The 27,745-nt window shown below is 40.2% G+C and overlaps 1 protein-coding gene across 3 annotated transcripts in view; it reads left to right on the top strand.

Annotated features, from left to right (window-relative positions):
• The window catches only part of ASAH1 (N-acylsphingosine amidohydrolase 1), a 46,861-nt gene that overhangs the window by 17,205 nt on the left and 1,911 nt on the right, over nt 1-27,745 (top strand). Inside the window, exons 2-13 of one of the 3 annotated variants that reach the window (XM_038560306.1) lie at nt 3,789-3,835; nt 15,500-15,590; nt 16,101-16,187; nt 17,721-17,799; nt 21,999-22,073; nt 23,544-23,589; nt 24,286-24,430; nt 24,966-25,020; nt 25,145-25,226; nt 26,685-26,816; nt 26,923-27,046; nt 27,479-27,535. In XM_038560306.1, coding sequence (XP_038416234.1) covers nt 3,789-3,835; nt 15,500-15,590; nt 16,101-16,187; nt 17,721-17,799; nt 21,999-22,073; nt 23,544-23,589; nt 24,286-24,430; nt 24,966-25,020; nt 25,145-25,226; nt 26,685-26,816; nt 26,923-27,046; nt 27,479-27,535 — 1,020 coding nt within the window. Of the gene's footprint in view, nt 1-3,788; nt 3,836-7,678; nt 7,698-15,499; nt 15,591-16,100; nt 16,188-17,720; nt 17,800-21,998; nt 22,074-23,543; nt 23,590-24,285; nt 24,431-24,965; nt 25,021-25,144; nt 25,227-26,684; nt 26,817-26,922; nt 27,047-27,478; nt 27,536-27,745 lie in introns of those variants that run through there. The other 2 variants (XM_038560308.1, XM_038560307.1) reach the window with 2 other exon arrangements.

Raw genomic sequence — 27,745 nt, 5'->3', positions numbered from 1 at the left:
ATTTTTGGGAGGTAGGTGGTAGATGCGGAGTGTTGACTGATAAGACCAAGGAGAAGCAGCTGTTGTGAGGGCAGGCCCTGCTGAGAGGTCCTGGCTCAGAGTGGCAATTATCTTGGAGGGTATTAGAAGGATATTAAATGAGGGTAAAAGGAGAGTTAAATCAAGAGGTCCTGACCTCTTCATCCAAACCACACATGACGTTATCACTAGGCAGAAAATGAGACACAGTCTTTCTCTCCCTCTCTTTTCTTCACACATACACACCACCTCCAAGGGTTTTCCTCTAGAGAAATGGAAAAAAGTCGTCTAGAAAGAACAAGGACAGCTTGTACGAGTGTTCATGCTTTCCAGCAGTGGCCGGGAAACAACAGTTGGCAGGCCCGACACCGCCTGCCACCTGTTTTTTTTAAGACTTGCGAACTAAGAATGGTGTTGACATTTTTTAAAAGTTGAGGGGAAAAATCAAAAGAAGATTAATATTTTGTGACTTGTGAAAATTACATGGAATTCAAAAAAATTATATGGAATTCACATGTCAGTGTCCATAAACAGAGTAGTATTGGAACGTTACCACACTTGTGTATTTGCTTGTCGTCTGTGGCCGCCTCGCATCAGAGCAGGTGAGTTGTCTAGCAGAGCCTGTGTGCAGTGTGCTTGTGGCTTTTCACTCCTGTTGGCACAGTTCAAGTGACGGTTTTGCAAGTTTAACTGCATTTTAACTGCCACACATATCAATGCACCATGTTATTTTTATCTGTAAAAGAAATTATCGGTGCAAACCTGTCATGTCAAAACACAAAAGTAAACTTCAGGTGTGCTCTTGAGTCAAAGTGGAGTGTGGATTATCTTGTCAGTTAATTAAAGACAAAGCACACCTAGCATTGTGCTGAAGAAGTGCAGTATATGTCAACATGGCATGATTAAGCAGTCGTCACAGTATTCCCGACTCCTTGGAAAAAATGATCAGGAAAATAAGACGATTTAAAAGAATATCTCATCACAGAATTTGTTTACAAATTTTAAAAAGCAAAATGAGGTTGCAACCAAAGTAGGTCTTGAAGTAGCCCATCTGTTAGCAGAGCAAGGAAAGCGATTTGCCCATGGTGAGTTAATGAAATCACATTTGATTGCAGCAGTAGAAGAAACGTGTCCTGAGAAAATTTGTTTTGCACTATTGGCCTCTAGGTGAGAACAGTTACCCAGGACTTTAGTAGAAACATTCATGTCAATTGAAGAGCAAGGCAAATTGATTCCCAGTTATTGATGCTGTAGTGTTTGACACTGATTCGTTATTGCTATTTATTGAAGCACCAATGCCAAGTTTGAGACTGAAGAATAAGTCTCTCTGAATAGTCTGCGTGGAATAACTACGAGCAAGGATGCTTTCACAGAACTTGAGAATTTAGTAATTCAGGAAGACATGAAATGGAATCTGTTTTGTAAAACAACTGACGGTGATGAAAATATGTGTGGAGCAGACAAAAGCTTAGTCGGACAAATGTTCAAAGTTTGTGAAAATGCAAGCTGTTTCAAGCTTGTGTTTTTTAATCATATTGCTAATTGACAGGTACTTTGTAGAAAATATTCTAATCTATCATGTGTTAATTAACCAGCAATATCAGCCATGAATGTCTTTTCTTCTTGTAGACCATTATCATTTCTGTAAATTTTTATAAGAAATAGATGCTGAATATCCAAACTTCTGTATTACAGAGTAGTTAGGTTAGCAGCAGTAACGTTTTACTGTAATTTTTAAACTCAGGGGCTGAAATTTTTTCAAACAAGAATACTCTCAACCACTATTTCTGAACATTGAATGCTATGGAAATTAGCTTTTGCTATCTTTTTTTTTTAAAAAAAGATTTTAAAAGAGAGAAGGAGGCAGAGGGAGAAGCATGCTCCCCTCTGAGCAGAGAGCCCGACTGAGGGCTCTGTCCCAGGACCCTAAGATCATGACCTGAGCCAAAGGCAGATGCTTAACCAACTGAGCCACCTAGGTGTCCCTAGCTTTTGCTATCTTGATATTGAATTATCAAGTTGATATTATTTATTATGTCATATGTTATATTCTGATATTTTAGAAATAGAGTTTAAATTCTAACGATTGAATTAGCTTCTGATAATTTGATGCTTGATCCTGTTTCTTAGTGAATTCAGTCTAAAATTACAAGGCAAAAACATTTATATGAGAAACTTACGCTGTAGTGAAGTAATTTAGATAGTTAATGTTTGGATCACAGGTAATGTCAAGCTACATTATACACTTTTTTACTATAAAAAGTTAAGACCTAAAGTAATGAATAAGTCATAGGGATGAAAGGTACAGCATAGAGAATATGGTGGTCTTACAAAAATGCATTGTATGGTGACTGATGGTGGCTTGTGGTGAGCACCGCATGACATGTGGAGTTGTGGAATCACTATGTTGTCTACCTGAAACTAATGTAACATTGTGTGTCACCTGTACTTCTGTTAAAAAAAAAAAAAAAAAAGATGTTACATCTCTATTCCCACACATACTTGTTGCAGAACTATTTTCTAAACTCAAACTATAGGGGATCCCTGGGTGGCTCAGCAGTTTAGCGTCTGCCTTCGGCCCAGGGTGTGATCCTGGAGACCCGGGATCCAGTCCCATGTCGGGCTCCCTGCATGGAGCCTGCTTCTCCCTCTGCCTGTGTCTCTGCCTCTCTCTCTCTATGTCTATCATGAATAAATAAGTAAAATCTTAAAAAAAAATAAACTATAGTTTGAGTAGTTCCCTTCCCTGTTCTTTTATTGTGGATTTACATTTCTTTTTAAAAATTATCTTACTTTTACAATATTGGATCTGCAGAAGAAGGAGATAAACATACTTGCTATCTTGAGCTAGTAATAAAAGAATCATAAATCCACGTGGACTTCTATCATTTTATGTTAAGAGCTGATTTTATTTCGCTATGAAGCTGGAATAGTCTCCCTAAAACAGTCACGTTCACTCATTCATTCATGCACTGAGGGTCTTAGTGTTGGGAGCCATCCTCACCTCCAGGAGCACAGAATCTGGTAGTTAAGAGGGAAATAATTATAGTGCATTGTCATAACTGTGGTAATAGAGATGTACACAGGTGCTGTCAGTAGGACGGAGGAGAGGATGACTATTTTCATATGGGAAGTAGAGGAAGACTTAACAAAAAGACAGTATTTGAACCAGGTCTTAGAAATTAAAGTCCAAAGTTCGTCAGGTAGAGAAAAGGCATTTTACGCCAGGAATAGCACATACACAGGCAGGGAAAGGTCAGAGATGAGAGGACGTGGTTGCAGGTGGCTGTGCGTGAGAGGAGTGGCAGCAAAGGAGGCTGGGAAGGTAAATTATGGCCAGATTATGAAGGGCCCTGCACAGTGTGTCCTGAAAATCTGGTTTGGGATGCAAATCTCTGTTGCAATGGAGTTGGCTCATGAATTCAAGTGATATCATAGTCTATCAAGATTTAATTTACTGTTAGAGATAAATGAGCCTAACAAACATTTCCATCTACTTTAACATTTTCTCTTTTTTCAATATGTTTGCAATATAGAAGCCAGATTACAGCACTAATGCAAATTGAATTAAGACTGAAAATGCCCTTAAGTTTGAAACTTTAGAAGTTTTCCTGGGAGGAAAAGACTTTTAAGAGGTATTGAGAAGATCTAAAAGGGCAAATCACGTTTGATTTTGTCTTCACAATCTTCAACTGTTTTTTTCACATTGTCTACTCAGTTTATTTCCTGAAACTTAATTTTTTTTCTTCCTTTTTTTTTTTTTTTTGTAGTGGACAGAAAACTGCAGAAAATCAACCTATCCTCCTTCTGGACCAACGTGAGTAAACATCAGATAATCAAAATTGACTTTGACCTTTGTGGAGATTTTTCTCTATGTAATGATCTCATAAAAGTGACAATAATGAAGAAAACTTTAAGTCACATCTTCTATCCTGAGACAGCTATTTTTTTTTCCTGAGAATTTTTTTCAGGTTTGTGTATTATGTATTTAGTTAAGACCCTGAACAAATATGGACATACCCCATAATTAAAGTGCCTATCAAAATCAAAGAAAAAAAGAATTTCCATTCTCCAGGAAATCCTGTCTACTGCCAAGCATTTTTTCATCCTGATAAATGCAGAGCTGAACTGTCTGTGGTTCCTGAATATAAATCACCAGATTACACTGGGAGAAAGTCTAAGGTCTTCTATGTCAAACCTTCAAGAAATAAACCCTGGCAGGATAATCAAAGCTGTCAAGGGCAAACGGGATTAAAAAACATAAGGCGGGTGGGGGGGGGGGCGGTGTCATATTTGAGCACATTTAATGTTAACATTTTTAGTATAGGTATCTGGCTTTTTCAAATCTTTTGTGGCAAAATGGGTTTATGAGAAAGATGTAAGAATAGCCCACGTGCCCAGAGGGTACAGAATGTGGAAAATAAGATAAAGGTATAAGGAAAGGTAATCTTTTTTTGTCCTACTTTCCTTCTCTCTGAAAGTAGTGTGCTGGGGCAAGGAAAAGCAGAGTGCAACTTTAACCTGTTAACCTGAGAAATAAAACTGCCAGTGATTTTACCAGCAAAAATGGATTTATTTGGGAATAGCAGAGAATTGCAATCCAGGACAAGCAAGGTACAGCAAAACTAAGGGGAAGCCTAACAGAACAAAAGAGGAGAATGCTCTTTTACAGAGGAAAGGGGGAAGTTAGGAAGGCTATTAAAAAAAAAAAAAAAAAAAAAGCTATTCAGGGACACCTGGGTGGCTCAGTGATTGAGCTTCTGCCTTCAGCTCAGGTTGTGATCCCAGGGTCCTGGGACTGAGTCCTGCATCGGGCTCCCCACAGGGAGCCTGCTTCTCCCTCTGCCTATGTCTCTGCCTCTCTCTCTCTCTGTGTCTCTCATGAATAAATAAATAAAATCTTTAAAAAGAAAAAAAAAAGCTATTCAAACAAAAAAGTCCATTGGAGTAAATGGAGTTCAAAGCATAGTAGCTCTTTATTGGCTGAGTTATGGCAGTCTCTATTGGCTGGGCTGTTGCCAGGGCGGGAGCAAAGTCTTTCTTCTTCCTGCTGGGGTAGTAAAGTAGTATCTAAAGTACCATCAACTTGCAAGGCTCCTTTCTTCCTGCTGGGTTGTAAGTTCAAGCCCCATGTTGAGGGTGGAGCTTTCTTAAAAATTAAAAAAAAAAAAAGAAAAAATCTTTCTTTGAAAGCATCAGTGATCAAGAGTCAGGTTTTCAATATTTAGTGGTTTTTCCCCTCAGTGCCAGGAAGGACCTTTCCTGCTTGTCATGTTCTGTGCAGGGAGGAAGGTGCACAGCAGTTGGAAACCAGTTAAAGCCACATTTGAGTTAACAAGGAAGGTTAGGAGGGAACACTCAGGAACTTGCCATTGAAAGTCTTCTTAGGTTGTATGTGTTGGAGATTTTCTTGGAGCATTGAACCAGCATCTTCTTATTGGGTACATTGCTTTTTAAAAAAAGGTTGATAGGGAACAAAATATGAAACTTAAAATAGGGGATCCCTGGATGGTTCAGCGGTTTGGCACCTGCCTTTGGCCCAGGGCGTGATCCTGGAGTCTCGGGATCAAGTCCCGCGTCGGGCTTCTGGCATGGAGCCTGCTTCTCCCTCTGCCTGTGTCTCTGCCTCTCTCTCTGTGTGTATCATGAATGAATAAATAAAATATTTTTTTAAAAAAAGAAACTTAAAATAATTACACAAAACAGAAGTAACATAACTGCAAATCGTATGATGGCTCTAAACCAGGACTAAAAGTAGCCAACTGAAATATTTATTAGCATGTATTCTGACTTAGGAAAGAGGTTTTCCTGGTGAAAGCAAATGCAGAGTCATGTATGCCTCCTGGAGGTCTCTGCTTAAAGAGATGGTGGAAGCAGAACAGTGAATACTGCCAAGAGCACACACAGCATACTTGGAAACATCTAATAGAGGTGTAACATGAAGGGATAGCTGATTAACTTTTGGCAAAATAGCAAAACTTCAAAGACATTTTATTTATTTTACTTTTCTATTTTTAAAGATTTACATATTTTATTTTTTAAATATTTTATTTATTTATTCATGAGAGACACAGAGGCAGAGACACAGGCAGAGGGAGAAGCAGGTTCCCCATGGGGAGTCTGATGCAGGTCTCGATCCCAGAATGCGAGATCACGCCCTGAGCCGAAGGCAGATGCTCAACCACTGAGCCACCCAGGCATCCCGAAGGCATTTTAAACACAGTCTTATCTCAGAAAAACTGCTGGAACCAAGTGCGTTATTGATAGTATAGTCTGTAAGGTTGCAAATTCAGAGATTATGAATTAGGGTAAGAATCCAGAGTCAGATAACTGAGTTCAGATGAAAGAAGACTTTTGTGAATTGTGAACCTTCTACCCCTTCAGGAGAAACAAATGAAAAATTAATTTGTTGCAGGATCATGATGAGGCTGTTTCTGAAAGGCCGTAATCAAAAGAGGTTTCCGTGGGTGGGGGGATGGCGTAACTGAGGGATGGGCATTAAGGAGGGCACGTGATGTGATGAGCCCTGGGTGTCGTATGCATCTGATGAATCACTAAATTCTACCCTGAAACTAATACTACATTATATGTTAACTGAACTTGAATTTAATTAAAATCTTGGAAAATGGTTTCCCCTTCTCATAAATGCTTGGGAAATGTAGACAAGGGCCTTGTCTTTCCACAGAAGAAAGAGAAGCAATAGTGAGAAAAAGATATCCAGGCCTGGTCCAGACGTGTTAGGAAAGCTATTTTATCAAATGTCATTTGCTTCAGTTCTGGGAAATTCCTAATTTTCTAGGTCACCTGTTGGTGTGCAGGCTCAGCCAGGGTTTTACACTTTCTTTAGAAGATGCGTCCCATAAATCCAAGAGTCTGTACCCTGAGGTTTGGCGGCAAAAGTGTTGGTTAGCAGTACCTGACAAAAAGACCTTTCTAGTGAAGTTGGAGAGTCTTTCTGAAGATGTGTTTTCCAACAGCTGAAATCTTGGGGTTGTAAGGGGTGATACTTTTCAGGTCATTGTCTCCTAGGAGTGCTCTGTGAAGAGATTGCTCTAGAAAGCATGGTTATCTCTAATAGAAGCAATTAGGCCTTCCAGTATTGAAGTATGTCTCCTTTATCAACTCTGGGTCAGAGGGGCGGGGGCCACGGGTACTGGATGTCCCGTAACTGTGTCAGTAGGTTGAGTGTATGAATTCCCAGAGAGTAGATGTGCAATTTAGAAGGACCAGCTGCAGTGCTGTCAGCCAAGGCATTCGAAGGGTCTCTACACCTTTGGCCAGTTGAGTCTTGCGAGCACCATTAGTACATTCAGCTAACTCTGAGGACTGAGGATGGTGCACACAGCGAAGGTTTGTAAAACTGGGTAAAGAGCACAGACTTGTGGAAGCACCTGACCCATCACATTGTTCCCCGATCACTATTAAGTTATTAAGTTGGAGACTGGTTCCCCAAGTAGGGATGATTTTTTAAAATTTTATTTTTATTTGCAATTATTCTATGCAGAATTTATTCTCAGGCCATAAGTTTTAAGTTTTTGTTTCTTCAGTTTCTTCTAGGATATCTTTTCCTTCTGTGCAGCCTCCTTTTCTGGTTTAGGAACAGTCTGCTCTTTTTCAGTAAGGATCAAGTGGATGTGGCAGGCAGAGCTCATGTATGGCTTAATCCAGCCACAAGCCGCGTAAGTTCTTTGCCGCATCTTGGAGGCTTTGTTCACGTGGATGTGCTCAATGACCAGAGAATCTACATCTAAACCCTTAGGTTCAGCACTAGACTCTGCATTTTTAAGCATGTGCAGTAAAAATTCAGCACTCCTCTTGGGCCACTGACCCTGTATGCAGCCCCACTGTTTGGCCTGGACGTAGCTGGGCACCACTGCAGCAATGGAATGGCATGCATCACTTCTTTCAGATACTTGGTGGCTTTTTGGATACGTATACCCTTCATGGCCTGGGCAGTTTCATGTGTGTTCTTAAAGTGAACATGAAGATTTGAACCTCTTGACTTGCATGATTTTGTAGGGTTTTCTAGATCCAGTGAATAGTGAACCATTATCAGAGGTCACTTCGGGCCACTTAGGGGAAGAGCAGGGATACTTTTTCTAAGGGAATTTTAACCACAGAAGCAGCATTGGCCTGTCCCTGAGAGAAACCTTGATCCAGGGAGAAAACATACAAACCATGACTAAAATATATTTATATCAGTGAAAAACTGTAGGGGATGAATTTGTGTGAACAGGTTTCCCTGGATTATACTTCGGACAGGTGAGACAAGTAAAGTAGCCACTTCTGCATATTTCCCCATCATCATTGGTTCATGAATGCTATCATTTTGTTAGACCAGTGGTTTAAGGCATGTAAGTAGTGGGAATTTTAGAATTTCTGGTAGGGCCAGGTTGTTATTTGGTCCAAACCAGAGTTCTCCTTTTTATCAAGCCAACAATTATTAGATTTTTAATATTGTTTTTCCCTCTCTGGGGCCAATTGTTGTGTATCTCTTGTCAGTTTTTCTAAATAATCATTCAAGAGAACATCCTTTTGGACCATGAAAGATGTTGGGGTATTGATTTCCTTAAGAGCAGCATTTTTGGTGGAAATACCAGTGAGGTGGTTTTGTTTGGCCTCCAGGGAGTCTAGTCTGGTACACCCAAGGACCTTATGGGTAGTAGAGCAGCCGGCAAAAGTCTGACCTCTGGTACATTTTGGACGTAAGAGCCATTTTTAATCTTATCTCCATCAGAGATAAGGACATCTCATTGTTTCCATAATATTCCAAACTGATGAATGCCCCAAAGGCATACTGACTATAAGTATAAATGTTTGTGGTTTCATCCTTGGCTCAGGGACAAGTTTGAGTGAGGGCATAGATCTCAGCCTGTTGGACAGAAATAGCCAAAGATAAAGGTGCTGCCTCAGTGATTTCAAAAGGAGTTACAGTAGCATACTCTGCACGGTATTTACTATTTACATCCTTTAAATAAGAACTGTCAGTAAGTCGTGAAAAAGCTGCATTGGTTAGAGGGGTTTCTTGTAAATTGTCATGAGGAGCCAAAAAGTCACATCAGCAATCATGAAGGGTAGCATCTGGATCCGAGTGTAGTCCTTGTTTGGAGATTAGGTGCCCTAAGTATCAAACTTGAATTTGAGCAAATCCCTTTAGGGCTACAAATTTTTAGCAGGTGGATGCTGTCTCCTTATGCAGGGCTCGATCTTACAACCCTGAGATGGTGACCTGAGCTGAAACCAAGTGTTGGATGCCTAACCAGCTGCACCCCCAGGCGCCCCTTGGCCCAGTAAATGAATAGAGGTAGAGGAGCTAAGAAGAATGCGTACCTCTCAGGGGGCCTAGACAAAAGGGGAATGGGTTAGAGATGGGCACCTGTTGCGGTTTATAGAGACCCTCCGGCTCCTTGAGCTGTTTCAGTGCTCGGAGGTAGAGGCTGCGTTAAAGCCGTGGGGCTAAGCACGGAGAGTGTGGCTCTGGCGTTACTACACACACAGGTTCATTCCCAGTCTGGAAAGTGGTTTCTGCAGGCTGCTGGAGACAGGATTGGGGCGAGCACCTGTAGCTCCTCGGGGCCATGTGTTTGGGAATTAGGAGGAGGTTGGAAAGACTGAGTAAAGGGCTGACAGTGTCTGCGGCGCTCAAGTTTGTACCAGCCTTTTAGTAATGTCCTGGGTCTTTGCAATAATAGAAACTGGAAAGATTTTGGGTTTTTTTATTTTCAGTTTTATGTTTTTTAATTTAAAATCAGTTAATTAACATATAATGTAGTGTTGGTTTCAGATGTTGAGATCAGTGATTCATCAGTCTTCTATAACGCCCAGCGCTCATTACATCACGTTTAGGAGCCTTCCTTTGCAAAGTAAAAAAATTGAGAATTTCAGCAGTCCTTCTCTTGGCGACCCATCTAGGAAACAAGCGAGCTGGTTTGCCAGATTCAATCAATCTGGAGTGATTACAGTTTTCATTCCATCCTGATCCTTTTTAAGACTTAAGAAAAAGGATCCTGGTTCAGGTCATTGATGACCATAGAGTTAAATGCCACCTGGGTGGATTCAGCATTTAAAGGAAAACCAGAACCTTCTTTAAAAACAGTTTGGAGGGGGCAGCCTGGGTGGCTCAGTGGTTTAGTGCCGTCTTCAGTCCAGGGCCTGATCCTGGGGGTCCGAGATCGAGTCCTGCATTGGGCTCCCTGCATGGAGCCTGTTTCTCCCTCTGCCTGTGTCTCTGCCTCTCTCTCTCTCTCTCTCTCTCTCTCTCTGTGTGTCTCTCATGAATAAATAAATACAATCTTAAAAAATAAAAAATAAATGAAAACATTTTGGAGTTGATTGTAGTAGTCATGAAGAAGTTCATCAGGCTTTTGTGCACAAGCCTGAATTTTTGTTCCCATCAACAGGCTTAGGAAAAGCTACTGTAACTGCTCAGTGTATGTTCCCTGGGGCTGTTCTAGTGTTTTGCCAGAAGTTAGGCTCTTTACCCGTCCCTCGCGACGTTCCTATCGGGCTACTTTCATCCAGTGTTTGGTCTGGCCCTCACAAATAAGCAAGTGGACTAATGGATATAAGTCTGAGAAACTAGATGGGTAAGTTGAATAGCAAGATGGGTTAAATTCTATAGCAAGCTTATGGGGAGGTCACAAATCACTTTAGAAAGCTCTTTCTGGCTTGAATGGATTCTCTTAGTACAGGGAGCAGAAGAAACTTGGCATTTCTGCAGATCCTCAGAAGACTTAACTTTAGAGAGGCAGGTTCAGGAGAAGGAGCAGGGAGCATTTTGGAGGAAAAAAGTTCAACAGTGAGAATAAAGGAAAAATGGCACCTGCCACACATCTGGAATCAAAGAAGGTGGCAGGGCGGGGAAAGAGGTCTCAGAAGCCGTTTTGACTTTTCATTTGTTGCCTCAGTTAATTTAGAAATAGTATTTTACAAAGAGGCAAACTCAGAATCCGGAAAGGATTCAGAAGCCTCAAGGTAGCATTTAAAACAGGCATCCCTGGGCAGCACTGGTGGCTCAGCGGTTTGGCGCCACCTTGGGCCTGGGGTGTGATCCTGGAGGCCTGGGATCGAGTCCCACGTCAGGCTCCCTGCATGGAGCCTGCTTCTCCCTCTGGCTCTCTCTCTGCCTCTCTCTCTCTCTCTCTCTCAGGAATAAATAAATAAAAATCTTAAGAAAAAAAAACATAAAACAGGCTTCCCATATAGGAAGCTGTGCTTCCTAATTTGCTTCTGAGTAAGCCCAGTGTGGGGAGCTCAGAAGTTCCCTGTGAAGGATGCTGAAGCTCCAAGTTACCTTTGGTTAACTCAGTCTACTTAGTTACAGATGCATGTGTGGAGCTACCAGAGTTCTTAAACATAGACCAGCGGGAGTCGTGGTAGGAACCGGGTACCCTCAAAGCTTCTTGATGACTAGGATCCCATTATCTTAGATGTCTCTCTCTAGAGTAAAGAGAAAAAAATCCTAATAGCACAGTTTCAACAGCCTGTTTCCAGAAGGAATCAGACCAAACAGAAGGAACAGTCCAGTTCCAAACTGAAGTCCTACCAAAAGCTAGTGCATTTCCAGCAGGCACAGTCCAATCCCAAAATGAGTCAATTCAAACTGGCACAGGAGCAGACCAGTTCTGTTACAACAGCAACAGTCCAGTTCTGTAAAGGAGTCAACAAATACTCTCAGATTAAAAAAAAAAAAAAAAAGCCTTAAGACACGTCCCAAATAAAGCCTGGAGAGCTCAAACACAGAGAGCGGAGCTTGAATCACCGGGAAGACTTACCCTCAATCCCGAGGATTGGCAAGAAAGTAGGGAATCCAGTTGACTCTGTGGTTAATCAGCACCTGGTTTGCTCATCAGCCTTGGAGTTGTTGGGGGTTTTCTCTGGATCCCACTTTTTTTTTTTTAAAGCTTTATTTATTCGAGAGAGGCAGAGACACAGGTAGAGGGAGAAGCAGGCTTTCTGCGGGGAGCCCAATGTGGGACTTGAACCCAGGACTCCAGGATCATGACCTGTGCTGAAGACAGATGCTCAACCACTGAACCACCCAGGTGCCCCTGGATCCCACTTCTGATCACCAAGTAATGTCAACCTTAAAAATAAATCTGCCAGTTATTTTACCAGCAAATATGGGTTTATTCAGGAAGAGTAGAGAATTAGGCAAGCAAGGGCAAGCAAGGGCAAGCAAGGGCAAAATCATAGGCAAGTCTGCAGAACAAAGGAGAGGAGTGCTCTTTTATTTTTTTATTTTTTTTTAATTTTTTTTTTTTGAGGAGTGCTCTTTTAAAGAGGACACAGGGAAGTTGAGAAAGCTGTTGCCCAAAAGCCCACTAGAGGGAACTGGAGTCCGAAGAATAGTGGCTTCTCATTGGCCAGGCTGTTGGCAGGGCAACCTCTCTTCTCTGCTGGGATAAAGTCTTGGTTAAGGGTCCTGTCAACTTGCAGGGCTACTTTTCTTCCTATTGGGTCTGTAGTTGAGGAGCAGTGGGGTGGGAGGCCTTCCCCTGCCCACCTCCGGACTCCAGACTAAATGACCTTTCCTTTTATTAATTTCCAGTAATACCAAGATGACATACTTGAATTTTGTAGCACTCCAATTATATATTATTGTACCCCACTTGCCTAAATTACGTGCTCTGAATAGCCTCTGTCCCAGATACAGTGCAACTGTAATAAAATTCTTTTGATTTACTCACTTTTCTGTGGAAAGAAGTAAATATTTGGTAGGAAATAATTTAGAAGTAATCAGTTTTTATGTTTTATTCTAAAATTTTTGTATTATGTTATTCTTTTTCTTTTTTAACTTTTTTTTTTTATTTATTTATGATAGTCACAGAGAGAGAGAGAGAGGCAGAGACATAGGCAGAGGGAGAAGCAGGCTCCATGCACCGGGAGCCCAATTGGGATTCGATCCCGGGTCTCCAGGATCGCGCCCTAGGCCAAAGGCAGGCGCCAAACCGCTGCGCCACCCAGGGATCCCCCTATATTATGTTATTCTAAACAATGTGTATTCCAGTGCTTTAATGGCTTGTTCTCTGGAGGTCCTCCTTCATGTAAACACTGACTGTATCCTGGTCTTCAGGGTCTTATTGGCTGCATCTCTTGACTGGTCTCACGGCCCCACTTCATTTAACACATAATGAATACCTTCCATGTTGAAGGCTTTTTTCCCTCCTCCCTTCCATGTGCACCTTACATGTGTCCATGAGTTGATTACCCTGCATACCTTCCCTGCTTGGGCTTCTCAACTGGTTCCAGGTTGCTGAGCGTATGTATGTGCACACATGTGTACACAACACACACATACAAACACATTTATATTTCCATACAATGTAAATATTTTAGTCCTGGTATTTCTACTGGATTCCTTCCTGCCTTACTAGACTGTTCTCTACAGAAAAATCTTCCATTCTGCTCTGATCCTTTTCTCTGAACTAGAAATGTGTCTTGGGATGTGAGAGGGGAGCCCAGTGTTCATATACCTTTGAATGACAACAGAATCCTCCTCTACATTTTCTTGATCAAGTGCACGGGTTCTGGAGGTATGCATGGGCATCTGTGCGGGAGGAGTTACCTGTTTATCCAGCCCGACCAGTTACATCAGGGCTGGAGATCCGGAGACTGACAGCGGGAGCACCCCTGGATCCATCCAAATCCCATTAGCATTTATTTTCCCCTGGTCCCTGGCACTCAGCATCTGCCCTCTTATTTGTATGTACCTGTGTTGTGTCACTTGGACTAGTTTCTGAGCCACCTGTGGAGCCAGGTGGGTTCAGTCAGTTCTTAATAGTGACTGTGATGACCTGGGCAGAGCAGATGCTAAGTCTCAAAAATAATTTAATGATGTTTATTATTTGCAGTAACGTAGGAAACTATTCTGTAGTAATTACTATTGGTCGAATACCAATACTGCTGAGTACTTTTCGTGTATCGCATGTAATTATCACTGCCCTCATAGGGTAGATACTATTTATTTCTCTAGGAAATTGAGGTACAGGTGTTAAATACCAAGATACTTTAGAAAAATGTTTGAGAAATAAGATGTGGGATCGTGGCTAAGCTTTAGTTGTAAGAATGATTTTGTTCATCAGTTTAACAGTTCTTTCCAAGAATTGTGATTAGTTGAGGTGTTTTTATAGAGAGGTTTGTGGGGTCTCCCCATGCCCACTTAGTCTAATCCTCTGCTGTTCTGAGTTTATCTCCACTCCCCATTTCTTCTTTGGAATCCTTGAGCCTACCCAAGGCTCCAGACTGGAAAAGAATCAGGAGATTAGGGTGGATATAAGTTTGGGTTTTGGTGGATATTCTAAGGCGAAGAACTTCTGATTGGGGTTTATAGGTAGAAACCCTGTCTGAGGGCAGTGCCGCCACGTGCATAGCTCCAATTGGCCCCTGTTTTACCATTGCTCCCGGACATGGAAATCTAAGTGCGTGCTGGCGGGGAGGCCATTAGGAGCACCTGCCTGTAATAGAATGAACAAGAATTATTTTTTAGAATTGTGGAATCGAATTTTGCATGCACAATTAGGATCAGTCAGAAACAGAATTTGTTTTTATGTTAAGCTTTTTTTTTTTTTCTCTAGGAATTAAGTATCATAGTCCTTAATATGGATATCAGCTGTAGCTCACACCTGCATGCCCCTTCTGTTTCTCTGGAGCAGAGAAATAATGGAGCAAACGCTGGCTATTTTTAGGCGTAGTTCTAAGCTGATAAGTCACTGAATTGCACACCCACAGAGGCTTAGTAACAAGAGCCAGAAGATGATGTTTCTGCAGCTACAGAGAACAGTGGTAGAGTTCACCCACCAGAAATAGGGCCCAGCTCCATTTAAAAGGAGTGGACGTTGCCATGTATTTACGTTGTATAGTAGAAATTGCTGTTTGTCGATTGAAGAGTAGGAAATTGGGGAATGCCTATGACTGGAACAGAGCTTGGGTGTGGACTGAGTACAGGAGATGAGGAGAGAGGGAGCATGGCAGGAAGAGTCTCGTGCCTGAGTGAGTAGAGAAGGTTCTTAAAGCCAGTCATGAGAAGCTAATACGTGCTGCCTCTTCAGGAGGCTTAGAAGGTGACCTTACTGAATCCCATGCTAGAGACAATGATTTGGCAGTAGTGGGACTGGGAGACCACTCAGAGAAGTGCCCAGAGCCTAGACCAGTCCTCAGCAGAGATTTCGGAGGGCAAAAAAAGGCAGTTATTTTCTAGCCCTGAGATTCAGTTGACATGAGGCTCTTGAACCAAAATTGATTCTTTTACATATCACCAATTCCCCTTATCCTTCCAGAATGTATAATTCTGGATTCTAAGACTTCTGAAATTACATGTGATTGTGTGTACAACATAGGGCAGAAACACTAGCTGGGAAAATGAGCTTTTCTGCAGACGTTGGTTTGAGTACCAACTTCTGTGTTGTTAAGAATATGCCTCTGTCTAACCCCCATCAGAATTGGCTTTTTACATTTCACGATGATACACCTCTCATTACAGCTACAGGGGTTCAGTTCCGTGGTACACCATAAATCTTGACTTACCGCCCTACAAAAGATGGCATGAATTGATGGCTGACAAGGCACCAGCGGTATGTGGATTGTTAAATATTCCATTTCTAACATTACTGAATATAACTGCATTTTTGAAAGAGCATTTCATGAAATTACATACTAAGTATTTTAAGGACTGAGTTTGATATTTTTCTCCTGTTAATAATAGAAGAAATGATGCCATTTTTCTGTACCTTCTTGCTCTTTTTGTTTGCCTTTTTTTTCTGTATCCTCTTCCTTCATCTAATTAATTAATAAAATGGCCTGTTAAAGATGTATGTGTATATGAGATGAAAATATTTTCAGATGGCACTCTGTTTAATTCTTTATGGATAAGTCAAAAGGTTTGTGTCTGTTTCCATTTTACCAATATTAATTTTTTTGTATATTTTTTATTGGAGTTTGATTTGCCGACATATAGCATAATGCCCAGTGCTCATCCCGTCAAGTGCCCCCCTCAGTGCCTGTCACCCAACCAATATTAATCTTCAATGTCAACTTTTTTAATGTCTCCTGATAATTAAATTATTTATTATTATTTTTTTCAGCTAAAGATTATAGTGAATTCCCTGAAGGATCTAGTAACTGCATTTGTGCCAAGTGGAAAAATTATGCAGATAGTGGATCAAAAGTTGGTAAGAAATATTATTTCCCACAATAAATTTTAAACATACACACATACACAGAGTTCAGAAAAGGCTCTAGTATTTACTTAAAGGCATAATCTGACAAATTCTTCTAAGGAGCTGGGGACAGGTTTGCATTTAATTATTCTAGAACACTATCGAAACTTTAGAGGGAGTTAAAAATTGGGGGTTTGGTAATGTTAGAATAACATGACACCAAAGAGGGATGCCTGGGTGGCTCCGTGGTTGAGTGCCTACCTTCCGCCTAGGGCGTGATCCTGGAGACCCGGGATCGGGTCCCACATCGGGCTCCCTGCATGGAGCCTGCTTCTCCCTCTGCCTGTGTCTCTGCCTCTCTCTCACTGTGTCTCTCATGAATAAATAAAATCTTTAAAAAATAATTAAAAAAAAAAACATGACACAAAATAGCATGGCAAATTTTGGCAATTAACTGCCCCTTAAATTTTTTTTAAAGTATTTTAACTTTACAGAAACTATTTTACAGAACAGTTGGCAAATATGTTATTTCATCTGAGAGCATAGGCATGTCCTTCCCCTTACAGATAGAGTTCACCATTGAACAACACAGGTTTAAACTGGGAAGGTCCACTTATACATGGATTTTTTTCGATAAATACAGTGAAGTACTGTTAATGTATTCTCTCTTCCTTACGATTTTTTAAAAAACCATTTTCTTTGCTCTGGTTTTTTAAATTGTAAGAACACAGCATAAAATATATATAACATTCAAAATATGTGTTGTTAATCAAAATATGCGATAATACTGTTGATATTATCAGTAAGGTTTCTGGTCAACAGTAAACTATCAGTGGTTTGGGGAGAGTCAGATACTATACTCTTTTGGGAGAGATTTTCAACTCCCCACATTGTTCACGGGTCAGCTGTACTTATATTTGCAAGTTTACTATTGAAGATTTGGGTGGTTTTTTTTTGTTGTTGTTGTTTTTTTTTTAAGTACTTTGCCTGTGTATCTCAGGACACCCAGAGATTTTTCTTCATAGGACCAAATGACATATGTATCTTAGCCCGGGAAGCCCATTAACCGAGACAGAAGGTTTTGTGAATGACTAGAAGATAGATTTGCTTTTATGAGTGTGGGAAGAAAGCAGTAATGAGGGTGCAGTGCCAAGGCAAGAGGGTGAGTTCAGGTGGAGATAAGGGGTGCTTGTTGTGATGCATTTGTTTGTGGATCATGTCCGGTCACCCAAGTGCAGTTATCCTAGTTCCCTCTCCTTCTGGAGAACAGGGTGAAATGCCAGGCAGGAAAAAATAAACATACATCTCTGCATAATACCTGAAAACAGTTGAGTTTAAGGGAATAAAATACATATTTAAAAAATGAGGGGCCTACCATCGAGTCCTACATAGCATCTTTTAGAAATACAGGATGTAAAAGTCCTTTATAAATGACTTTTATCACTTACTATATGGAAGGAGCATCTAGAACAAATTATATGTAAAAGAACCCAATCTAAAGCAGCCCTTTAGGGTCAAATGGTTGATCATTTATTTGTTTTCCAGCCTGGTCTCCTTGGCAATTTTCCAGGTCCTTTTGAGGAGGAAATGAAGGGGATTGCAGCGGTTACTGGTATACCTTTAGGTAAAGTTCACTTTGCAGCTTTTATAAGATGTAAGAAAGCACTTGTATATTTTTTTAATTGGGACAATCTACTTATAGTAAAGTGTGTTAATCTTAAGTATACAGTTCAGTAGAATGTTTAAAATGTGTACATGCATGTAATCACAACTCAGCTGAAGACCCAGAAATTTCAGCAATCCAGAATGCTCCATCCTGCCATTTCACAGACAGCACTGCATCTCCAAGGTAGCTCCTTATTCTCAATTCACCACACATTAGTCTGCTTCTTGAATCTTCTGTACACAGTGTGAACTGTTGTGTCGGTTTCTTGTACAGGTCATTATAGGTAGTATGCTACTGTGTGAATAGGATGGTTTGGGTGGTTTCTAGATTTTGGATATTAAGAATAAAGCAGTTATGAATATTGTATCTGTTTTTCGATGGACATGTGCACTCATTTCTGTTGGATATATCCTGGGCTATGGGGTAGCTGTATTTTTGCCTTGTAGTTTTCCACAGTAACTGTATCCACTGACAATCCTCATAGTAGGAGACTGTTAGATACTTTCCCACCAGCTAACATCAGTATTTTTCATTTGAGCCATTTGGCTGAGTGTGTAGAATCCCATGATTGTGCAATTTGCTTTTTTTTTGATGACTATAAGATTGTACAGCTGTTGACCTTTCCTTTCATTGGTGCTTTTGTTTTGCTTCTTTAAAAAAAAAATGGTTTAAGAAGATAATCTGTCTCCCTTCCTTCCTTCTAAAGGTGAAATGTTTGTTAGTCTTTTGCCCATTTTGTATTGGTTTCAAAAGATTGTTTTTTTTTTTTCAAGTCTATATTTTAATTCCAGTTAGTTAACAGTGTTATATTAGTTTCAGGTGTATGATACAGTGATTCGGCACTTCGTACATCACCTGGTATTCCTCCTCACACATGTCCTCCCTAATCCCTATCACCTGTTTCACCCATCCCCCCAACCCACCTCTGGTAACCATCAGTTCTCCATGGTTAAGTATATGGTTTTTTGTTTCTCCCTCTTTTTCTTTCCCCTTTGCTCATTTGTTTTGTTTCTTAAATTCCACATGTGAGTGAAATCATATGGTATTTGTCTTTCTCTGACTTATTTCACTTAGCCTTATACTCTCTAGCTCGATCCATGTCATTTCAAGTGGCAAGATTTCATTCTTTTTATGGCTGAGTAATATTCCAGTGTGTGTTTGTGTGTGTGTGTGTGTGTGTGTGTCTACACATCTTTATCCTTTCATTCATTCACTGGACACTTCAGCTTCTTCCATAATTTGGTTATTGTAAATAATAGTGCAGTAAACATGCATGTACCCCTTTGATTTAGTGTTTTTGTATTCTTTGAATAATTGCTAGATTGTAGGGTAGTTCTCTTCTTAACTTTCTGAGAACCTCCATACTGTTTTCCCCAGTGGCTTCACTAGTTTCCACCAACAGTGCAGGAGGGCTCCTTTTTCTCCACATCCTCACCAGCACCTGTTGTTTCTTGTGTTGTTGATTTTGGCCATTCTGACAGATGTGAGGCAATAGATGATAAGTGATGATAACATCTTTTCATCTGTCTGCCATCTGGATGTCTTCTTTGGAGAAATGGTTATGTCTTCTTCCCATTTTTAATTGTATTATTTATTTTTTTGTGTGTTGAATTGTGTAAGTTCTTTATATATTTTGGGTACTAATCATTTATTGGATATGCCATTTGCAAGTATCTTCTCCCATTTTGTGGGTTGCCCTTTAGTTCTGTTGATTGTTTCTTTTGCCAAATTTGTGCAGAAGCTTTTAATTTTAATGTAGTCCCAATAGTTTATTTTTGCTTTTGCTTTTGCTTTCTTTGCCTCAGGGGGCCCACTTGAAAAAAGTTGCTATGACCAATGTCAGAAATTACTGCCTGTGCTCCCTTCTAGGATTTTTATGGTTTCATGTCTCATGTTTAGGTCTTTAATCCATTGTGAATTTATTATTGTGTATGGTGTAAGAAAGTGGTCTAGTTTCATTCATTTGCATGTAGCTGTCCAGTTTTCCCAACACCATTTGTTAAAGAGACTGTCTTGTTTCCTTTGGATATTCTTTCCTGCTTTGTCGAAGAGTAATTGACCATATAATTGTGGGTCCATTTCTGGGTTTTCTATTCTGATCCATTGATTTATGTGTCTTTTTTTGTGTTAGTACAATGGTGTTTCGATCACCACAGCTTTGTAATATAACTTGAAGTCCAGAATTGCGATGTTTCCAGCTCTGCTTTTCTTTATCAAGATTGCTTTGGGTATTCAGGGTCTTTTCTGGCTCCACAGAAATTTTATTTTATTTTTTTCCACAGAAACTTTAAGATTGTTCTAGTTCAGCAAAAAATATTGTTGGTATTTTGATGGAGATTGCATTAACTATGTAGATTGCTCTGAGTAGTATAGGTGGTTTTAAGGAATTCCATATATATTCTGGCTACAAGCCTTTTGTCAGATGCATGCGTTCTGAATATCTTCTCTATGGCTTCAAGTCTGTGGCTTGTATTTTTACTCCCTTACTGGTATCTTTTAATGATCAGAAATTCTTTTTTTTTTTTTATGAGCAGAAACTCTTAATTTTAATGAAGTCAAATTTAATTTAATGAAAAAGACTTTTCTTGCCACCCCAATTTTGTTTTTTAGCTACCAAAGTGATAGAGTTGTTATTTTAAGAGCCAGTATTACCTTGGTTTTTACAAGAGATGATTGAGAATTTCTGAAAATCAATAGTATTTATCAACAAAGGTGGCTAGGTTTTTTATTGTCCTTTGCTTCTTCCAAAAAAAAAAAAGATGTAGGGGCACCTGGGTGATTCAGTCAGTTAAGCATCTGCCTTCCCCTGCAGTCATGGTCTCAGGGTCCTGTGAGTCCGGTTTCCTGCTCAGCAGGGAGTCTGCTTCTCCCTCTCCGTCTGCCCTGCCTCTTGCTCTCTCAAATAAATAACATCTTTTAAAAATGCTGTAAAATGATGGTCAACATACTGGAAATACATTCTTGCAGCTTTGATGAAAAACAAGTCTTTAATTCCTTTATTATGTAAAGAACCCTAGCAAATAAATACCATATATCACTATCTCGAGAGAAAAATGAATTAAAAAGATTAATACGTGACTTTTAGTAACATAAGAACAGAATCTTACCAAAATGGAAATAAAATAAACATTAGCTTAGAATGGGAATAAATGTTCAGCTTATTAACATGTTTACATGAATGTGGTAAGAGAAAGCATTCTGTATATCTTTCATTATCTAATTAAAATAATTTTTTTTTGGTTTCAGTTGATAGTGTTACATTAGTTTCAGGTGTACAACATGGTGATCCAGCACATCACTTTACATTTTACTGTGTTCGCCCCGGGGATGGCTACCTTGTGTCATCATATAACACGATTACAGTACCACTGGCTGTACATTCCCTGTGCTGTGCCTTTTGTTCCCGTGATGTATGCCTTTTCATTAAATGCTAAGTGGTATTATTATACAGTTTTGGGAAAATATTCAAAAATTAAAATGGATTTTCTTGTTAGCTGCACTGATTTTATTAGTAGTTCCTGGATCTCCTTTCTCACCTTAGAAATACTGTCACCTCTAAAAATATGAGCAAAATACATGTTCAGTCTATAGCAAAGAGCCAGATGTATTAAGTTATCATATTTTAGGGGCACCTGTGTGGCTCAGTCAGTTAAGTGTCTGACTCATGATTTCAGCTCAGGTCATGACCTCATAGTTTGTGGGATCTAGCCCCACTTTAGGCTCCAAGCTGAGCAATTCCCTGAAATTCTCTCCCTCTGCCCCTCCCCCCACTCATGCATGCTCATGCATGCTCTCTCTCCCTCTTTCTCTCAAATAAATCTTTAAAAAACAAGTTATCCTATGTTAGCACCCCCAAACCAAATTAAAATGAAGCATATTGGACATCCTGTCACAGTACAATGAATTCATTGTGCCTGGGTGTTCAGCTTGCCCAAAAAGCTGACCTTTGGGAGTTTGTTTTATCTTGTATCTGTAGCATATCGGCTGGTGAGATACCACTACCTGACCAGGCTATTCAGGCGTGCTCAGACTGGTCTGCAGACATGTATTGCACAGCAAAAATTCACACGTAGTGATTGTTCAAACTTAAAAAAAATTTTTCTAACAGTGTCATAGTTTTGTATATTGACTAAGAAATGTCCTATCTTTTCTCATAGGAGAGATTCTTACATTCAATGTTTTCTACGAATTTTTCACCATTTGTACCTCAATAATAACAGAAGACAAAGAAGGTAAATGTGTGCCTGGGGGAGAGGTTGCGGGGGTAGGCAATGCAAAGTACAAATTAAAAGAAAAATCTAAAAATCTAAATAGAATTAGAACTTGTACTATCCAGGCTTACTCTTCAAATTCTGTGTATGTTGCATATAGTTTAAAGATCTTGGGCAGCCCGGATGGCTCAGCGGCTTAGCGCCACCTTCAACCCAGGGCGTGATCCTGGAGACCCGGGACTGAGTCCCACATCAGGCTCCCTGCATGGAGCCTGCTTCTCCCTCTACCTGTGTCTCTGCCTCTCTCTCTCTCTCTGTGTCTCTCATGAATAAATAAATAAAATCTTAAAAAAAAAAAAAGATCTTTAGCAAATTTTTAGATGTGAATTTAAAACTATGTTTATTTTGAGACAACTGTGATGGCTATTAAAGTTTAATTCAGGGGCACCTGGGTCACTCAGTGGTTGAGCATCTGCCTTCAGCTCAGTGCTGATCCTGGAGTCCCAGGATCGAGTCCCACATCGGGCTCCCAGCATGGATCCTGCTTCTCCCTCTGTGTCTCTGCCCGCCCCCCCATGAATAAATAAATAAAATCTTAAAAAAAAAAAGGCAGTCCCATGAGGCTGTTTGAGTGGGTGAAGTTTGAACTAAGGCGTGAAAGACAGAGTTTATAATGAAGATGAAAGGGAACAACATTCCAGGCAGAGAGAACTATAAGTTCAAAGACGCTGAGACAGGATTGAGCAGCTTGGAGAACAAAAAAATAAAGTTTAATTCAGGGAGGTAGAAAGCTTGGAAGTGTTTCAGGTTTCTAAATATCCTTACCCTTTCACCTAGTCTCCCTTATGCTATTCTTCATGCTTTAGTACAAGTACTCACTCATTATCTTTATGTGCATAATGATCCCTGCCTTTCCTTGAGACTCAGGACAAATCCTGTCCTGTTTCCGGCCGAGGGACCCTGTGTAGACCAGGCTCATTTCCCATGTTTTTTTCTGGCAGGCCCCCAGAATGCAAGGCACAGGATGGCTTACCCTGATTTACCATTATACCGCTACTCACGTTAGAAATCGGCCTGTACCTGACCCTAGAAGTGTTCAGCTGTAGGTAGCCATTCCTGAAGGGGATTGTGTTGGCACGTCACATCAGGTGCGGCTATGCTAGCTACACCCAGCTAGCTGTCCGTGGACCAAAGAAGGACCCCTGATCCCTTTCCCAGATTGTAATTTTACCTGGAACTGTGTGCTCTGAGATCAGTATGAGGGGATCTGGCCAGTGTGACGGGCACAGCAGTTTGAGCTTGTTAAGGCTTATGATACTAGGACGCTACTTAATTCTTACTACTGGATTGAGCAGTTGTCAATATCAATAAACCAAAAAAAAAAAAAAAAAACAAAAAACAAAAAAAAATATCAATAAACCAGAATTAAGTGTCCAGCTTTGATCAATTATGCTGTCGTAACTGCCGCTACATGTCTCTTCTTTAAATCAGGTCATCTACTACATGGGCGAAACATGGATTTTGGAATATTTCTTGGGTAAGTAAAGATCGTGGTGAGTATCCATCCTTAAGGAAGGGTATGTTGTATTACAAATCGATGAAAAGTAAATCCCAAATCATGCCCAAAATATGATCAGAAGTGAAGATACTGGTTTCCTTAGTTTTTTGTTTGTTTGTTTGTTTTTTTATAAAGATTTTATTTATTTATTCATGAGAGACACACAGAGAGAGGCAGAGACACAGGCAGTGGGAGAAGCAGGCTCCATGCAGGGAACCTGACATGGGACTTGATCCAGGATCTCCAGGATCATGCCCTGGGCTGAAAGTGGCGCTGAACTGCTGAGCCACCCGGGCTGCCCTGGATTCCTTAGTTTTGAGACAAGATGGGCACAGTATTTGTGAGTCTGTAACGGAGCTGAAGCTAGTAAGCAGAAATCTAGAGCATGTTTGAAGGTCCCAGATGCAAGTCCGGTTTATTGCTTAGAAAGGAAGAGCATTCTATTCTATGTCTACTTAACATTCCTAAAAAAATGTAATGGCTCCTTTGCTGAGTGGGCTGTTGTACTGGGTTATTTAGATTTAGCCTCCGTTTTATCATATGGAAAACGGAGAGTAAAACCACTCATGTCATAGAGTTCTTGTGAGGCTTGCTCATTATGGAGTAGGGAGAGGAAGCGCCTGATACAATGCCTGGCCATCATCATTATTTTTAAACGAAATCTGTCTTTTGTAGGTGGAACATAAACAATAATACCTGGGTCGTAACTGAGCAGCTCAAACCTTTATCAGTGAACCTGGACTTCCAAAGAAATAATAAAACCGTCTTCAAGGCTTCAAGCTTTGCTGGCTATGTGGGCATGTTAACAGGATTCAAACCGGTAAGGAATCCGCTGTTACGTAACTTTACAGGTAGCTCTGTGTCCTCTTTTTGCTGCCTGTGAAAGATGGGGGTCTAAGGACCCAAGAAGAATATGAAGCCCCGGTTCTTCATCCCTTTGCACTTCCTGTCACCGTCATAGGTGTGAGCTCACGGGATAGAGAAGAGTAGAAAGGGAACGATGGTTTGTTTCTGAGCCTCTTCTGAGGAAAAAGCGTGTGGCTGGCTGTGCAGGGCTGGAATAGGATATAAATCTGGCACCTGGTCTTCAGTCTGCCGCTTAGACAAGTTGGGCGTTTACTCTCTGCATGTCCTTCTCCTTCTCAGAAAAGTGTGGCCAGTAACATCCCACCTGTTCACTTCACACACTACACGCGAAGATGCTCTCAACTTCTAAAAGCTGTTAACAGAACGTGATAATCCAGTTTTGACTCTGCACCCCCAGCCCCCGTTCCAGGGGTTGGCACACCTGGTATAAGTACGCTGCCAACAGGGTGGCTGAGGTTTCTGACTTCGTTGCTTTGTCTTGTTTCCAGGGACTGTTCAGTCTTACGTTAAATGAACGTTTCAGCATAAATGGCGGTTACCTGGGTGAGTAGAGAGTTCTTAGCGGGAATTCCGTAGATGTTTTGAGAGGAAGGCTGGGCTGTGTCTTGGGTGCGTAGTCTCACCCCATTGCAGGCCTGTGACACTGTGTATGTTTGATTTCTTCCAGGTGTCATAGAATGGATTTTGGGAAAGAAAGATGCCATGTGGATCGGGTTTATCACTAGATTAGTTCTGGAAAATGGCACAAGGTAATCTGTTTGATTCCTTTATTATCAAACTTAATATTCATTTTAAGTTTATTTTTTTTTGGAGATATGACAGAACGTTAACATTAGTTTAAGATGTACAACAAAATGTGTGGGGATTTGTATATATTGTGAAATGATCACCACAATAAGTGTAGCTAACACCCATCGCCACATAGTTACAGAAACTGTTTTCTTTGTGTTGAGAACTCTTAAGGTTGACTCTCTAGCAACTGTCATATACACAATACAGTATTATCACCTATTGTCACCACGCTGTCCATGGTATACCCAGGAATTACTATTTTAGAACCGGGAAGTTCGTACCTATTGATCCCCCTTTACCTGTTTCACCCACCCCCCATTCCTCACCTCTTGTAACCACCACTCTGCTCTCTGTATTGATGAGTTTTCCTAGGTTCTGCATGTAAGTGATAGCCTGGGCATTTGTCTTTCTCTGACTTATTTCACTGAGCATAATGCTCTCACAGTCCATCCATGTTGCCACAAATGGCAAAATTGTTTTATGGCTGAGTAATAATCCGTGTGTGTGTGTGTGTGTCTAACGCAAAGAATGAACTGATTTATTTAAAAAGTGCTAGAGATAGTGCCAGCATGAAGGGTACCTATTAATGTTTATTGATGTACAAAAACCTACTCATACCAGAAGAGAATTTGTACAGTAAAATCTTCATTTAAACTGTTAATATCTGTTAACCTAGTTTAATTCTGCGCTGGTGCAGAAATCTTGTAATAGTAGCTAGCACCACATCCAAGTGACCTAGAATAAATGGGTATCTGATTTTTAATGAGGTCAAGGGAGTAAGATATAGTGGCTTTTCTGAAAATCCACTTTGATTTCTAAAAGCCCTAGTTTTCAAGGTTACTGTCTATTCCCTAAGTTCTATAAATAGTAATATTATTTCCTCTTGATCTGTTGTTGACTAAAAGGCTTAAACAATAAGGGTGGAAGATAATTTCTTGAGGCCATTTGGTTTGTCCTCACATTAAGGGGATATTTCAGATCTTGGTGTTTTACCACATGGTGTCAGCGGTTGTTCCTCCATGAGCCATTGTGCACCACCCTTTTTTATTTTTTATTTATTTTTTATTTTTTCTAATTTTTATTTATTTATGATAGTCACCCTTTTTTAAAAGAACATGTTGGGCAGCCCTGATGGTCCAGCAGTTTGGCGCCGTCTTCCGCCCAGTGTGTGATCCTGGGGACCCAGGATCAAGTCCCACGTCAGGCTCCCTGCATGGAGCCTGCTTCTCCCTCTGCCTGTGTCTCTGCCTCTCTCTCTGTCATGAATAAATAAAATCTTAAAGAAAAAATTAAAAAAAAAATAAAAGAACATGTTTCTCAGAGACTTGTGTTCCTTTAGTCTCCACAGCTAAAAATTTTTCATTCCAAGTCACCTAAAAATGTTTACTTTTTTCTTTTTTGGTGTTTCTATGTAGTTACGAAGAAGCCAAGAATACATTGATCAAAACCAAGATATTGGCCCCAGCATACTTTATCCTGGGAGGCAACAAGTCTGGGGAGGGTTGTGTGATCACACGAGATAGAAAACAGTCTTTGGATGTATATGAGTAAGTACACGTGTTCACACAAAGTAAGCAGAAACTAAAGCATAGACTGACGTATTTATGAGTTTAAGGTAGGAAGCCTAAGCAGAATTTCTTCTTTTCTATCTAGACTCAACCCCAAGCAGGATAGATGGTATGTGGTACAAACAAATTATGACCGTTGGAAAAATCCTCTCTTTCTTGATGATCGCAGAACACCTGCAAAGATGTGTCTAAACCAGACAACCCAAGAGGTACATTCACATGTCATATGTAGAAAGAAATGGTGACCTTTAAAGATTATCTTAGTTGTGGCATTTTTCTTTGGCCTTTGAAGAATTGATAAACTTTCTGGGAAGTATCGCTGGACAGTCTGTACTGTTTTTGTTTTGAATCTAAAGATCAAAGTTGTATTGTACTTGCCTTTTTGACTCTGATGCTGGACACCACTGTGTGAAGTTGAATGACAAACAGGCAAGAATTAAGAGGGCAGAAGAGAGAGAAAAAGTTGTTAATGTTAATCCAATTAGCTCTGTTTCTAACTAACAGCGATGCCAAGGGCAGTTCTTTAGGGGGATTGCGGGGAGGTAGACAAGAATGTCATGGTTTCTGATGACCCATTTTTGTGCATAAGGCTACTGACATATGCATTTAATTTAATGAACTCAATTATTTTTGTGTTTTAGAATATCTCATTTGCAACCATGTATGATGTCCTATCAACAAAACCTGTCCTCAACAAGGTATTTAAAAAAAATATGTATATATATATATATATATATATATATATATATATATATACACTTTTAGGAAAATAACTTGGTCCTGTGTTTTATTTTTCCCTGTTATCTTGGATCAGTTGGAGCTAGGACCCCAAGTCCTGTTCCCCTTAAGGTTGATTTTTAAAAATGCTTTATGTGACTAAAACAGTAACTCTTGGGATAGGACAGATT

This window comes from Canis lupus, chromosome 16 (genome assembly GCF_011100685.1).
Source record: "Canis lupus familiaris isolate Mischka breed German Shepherd chromosome 16, alternate assembly UU_Cfam_GSD_1.0, whole genome shotgun sequence".
NCBI lineage: Eukaryota > Metazoa > Chordata > Mammalia > Carnivora > Canidae > Canis > Canis lupus.
This window is presented reverse-complemented; position numbering and strand designations above follow the sequence as displayed.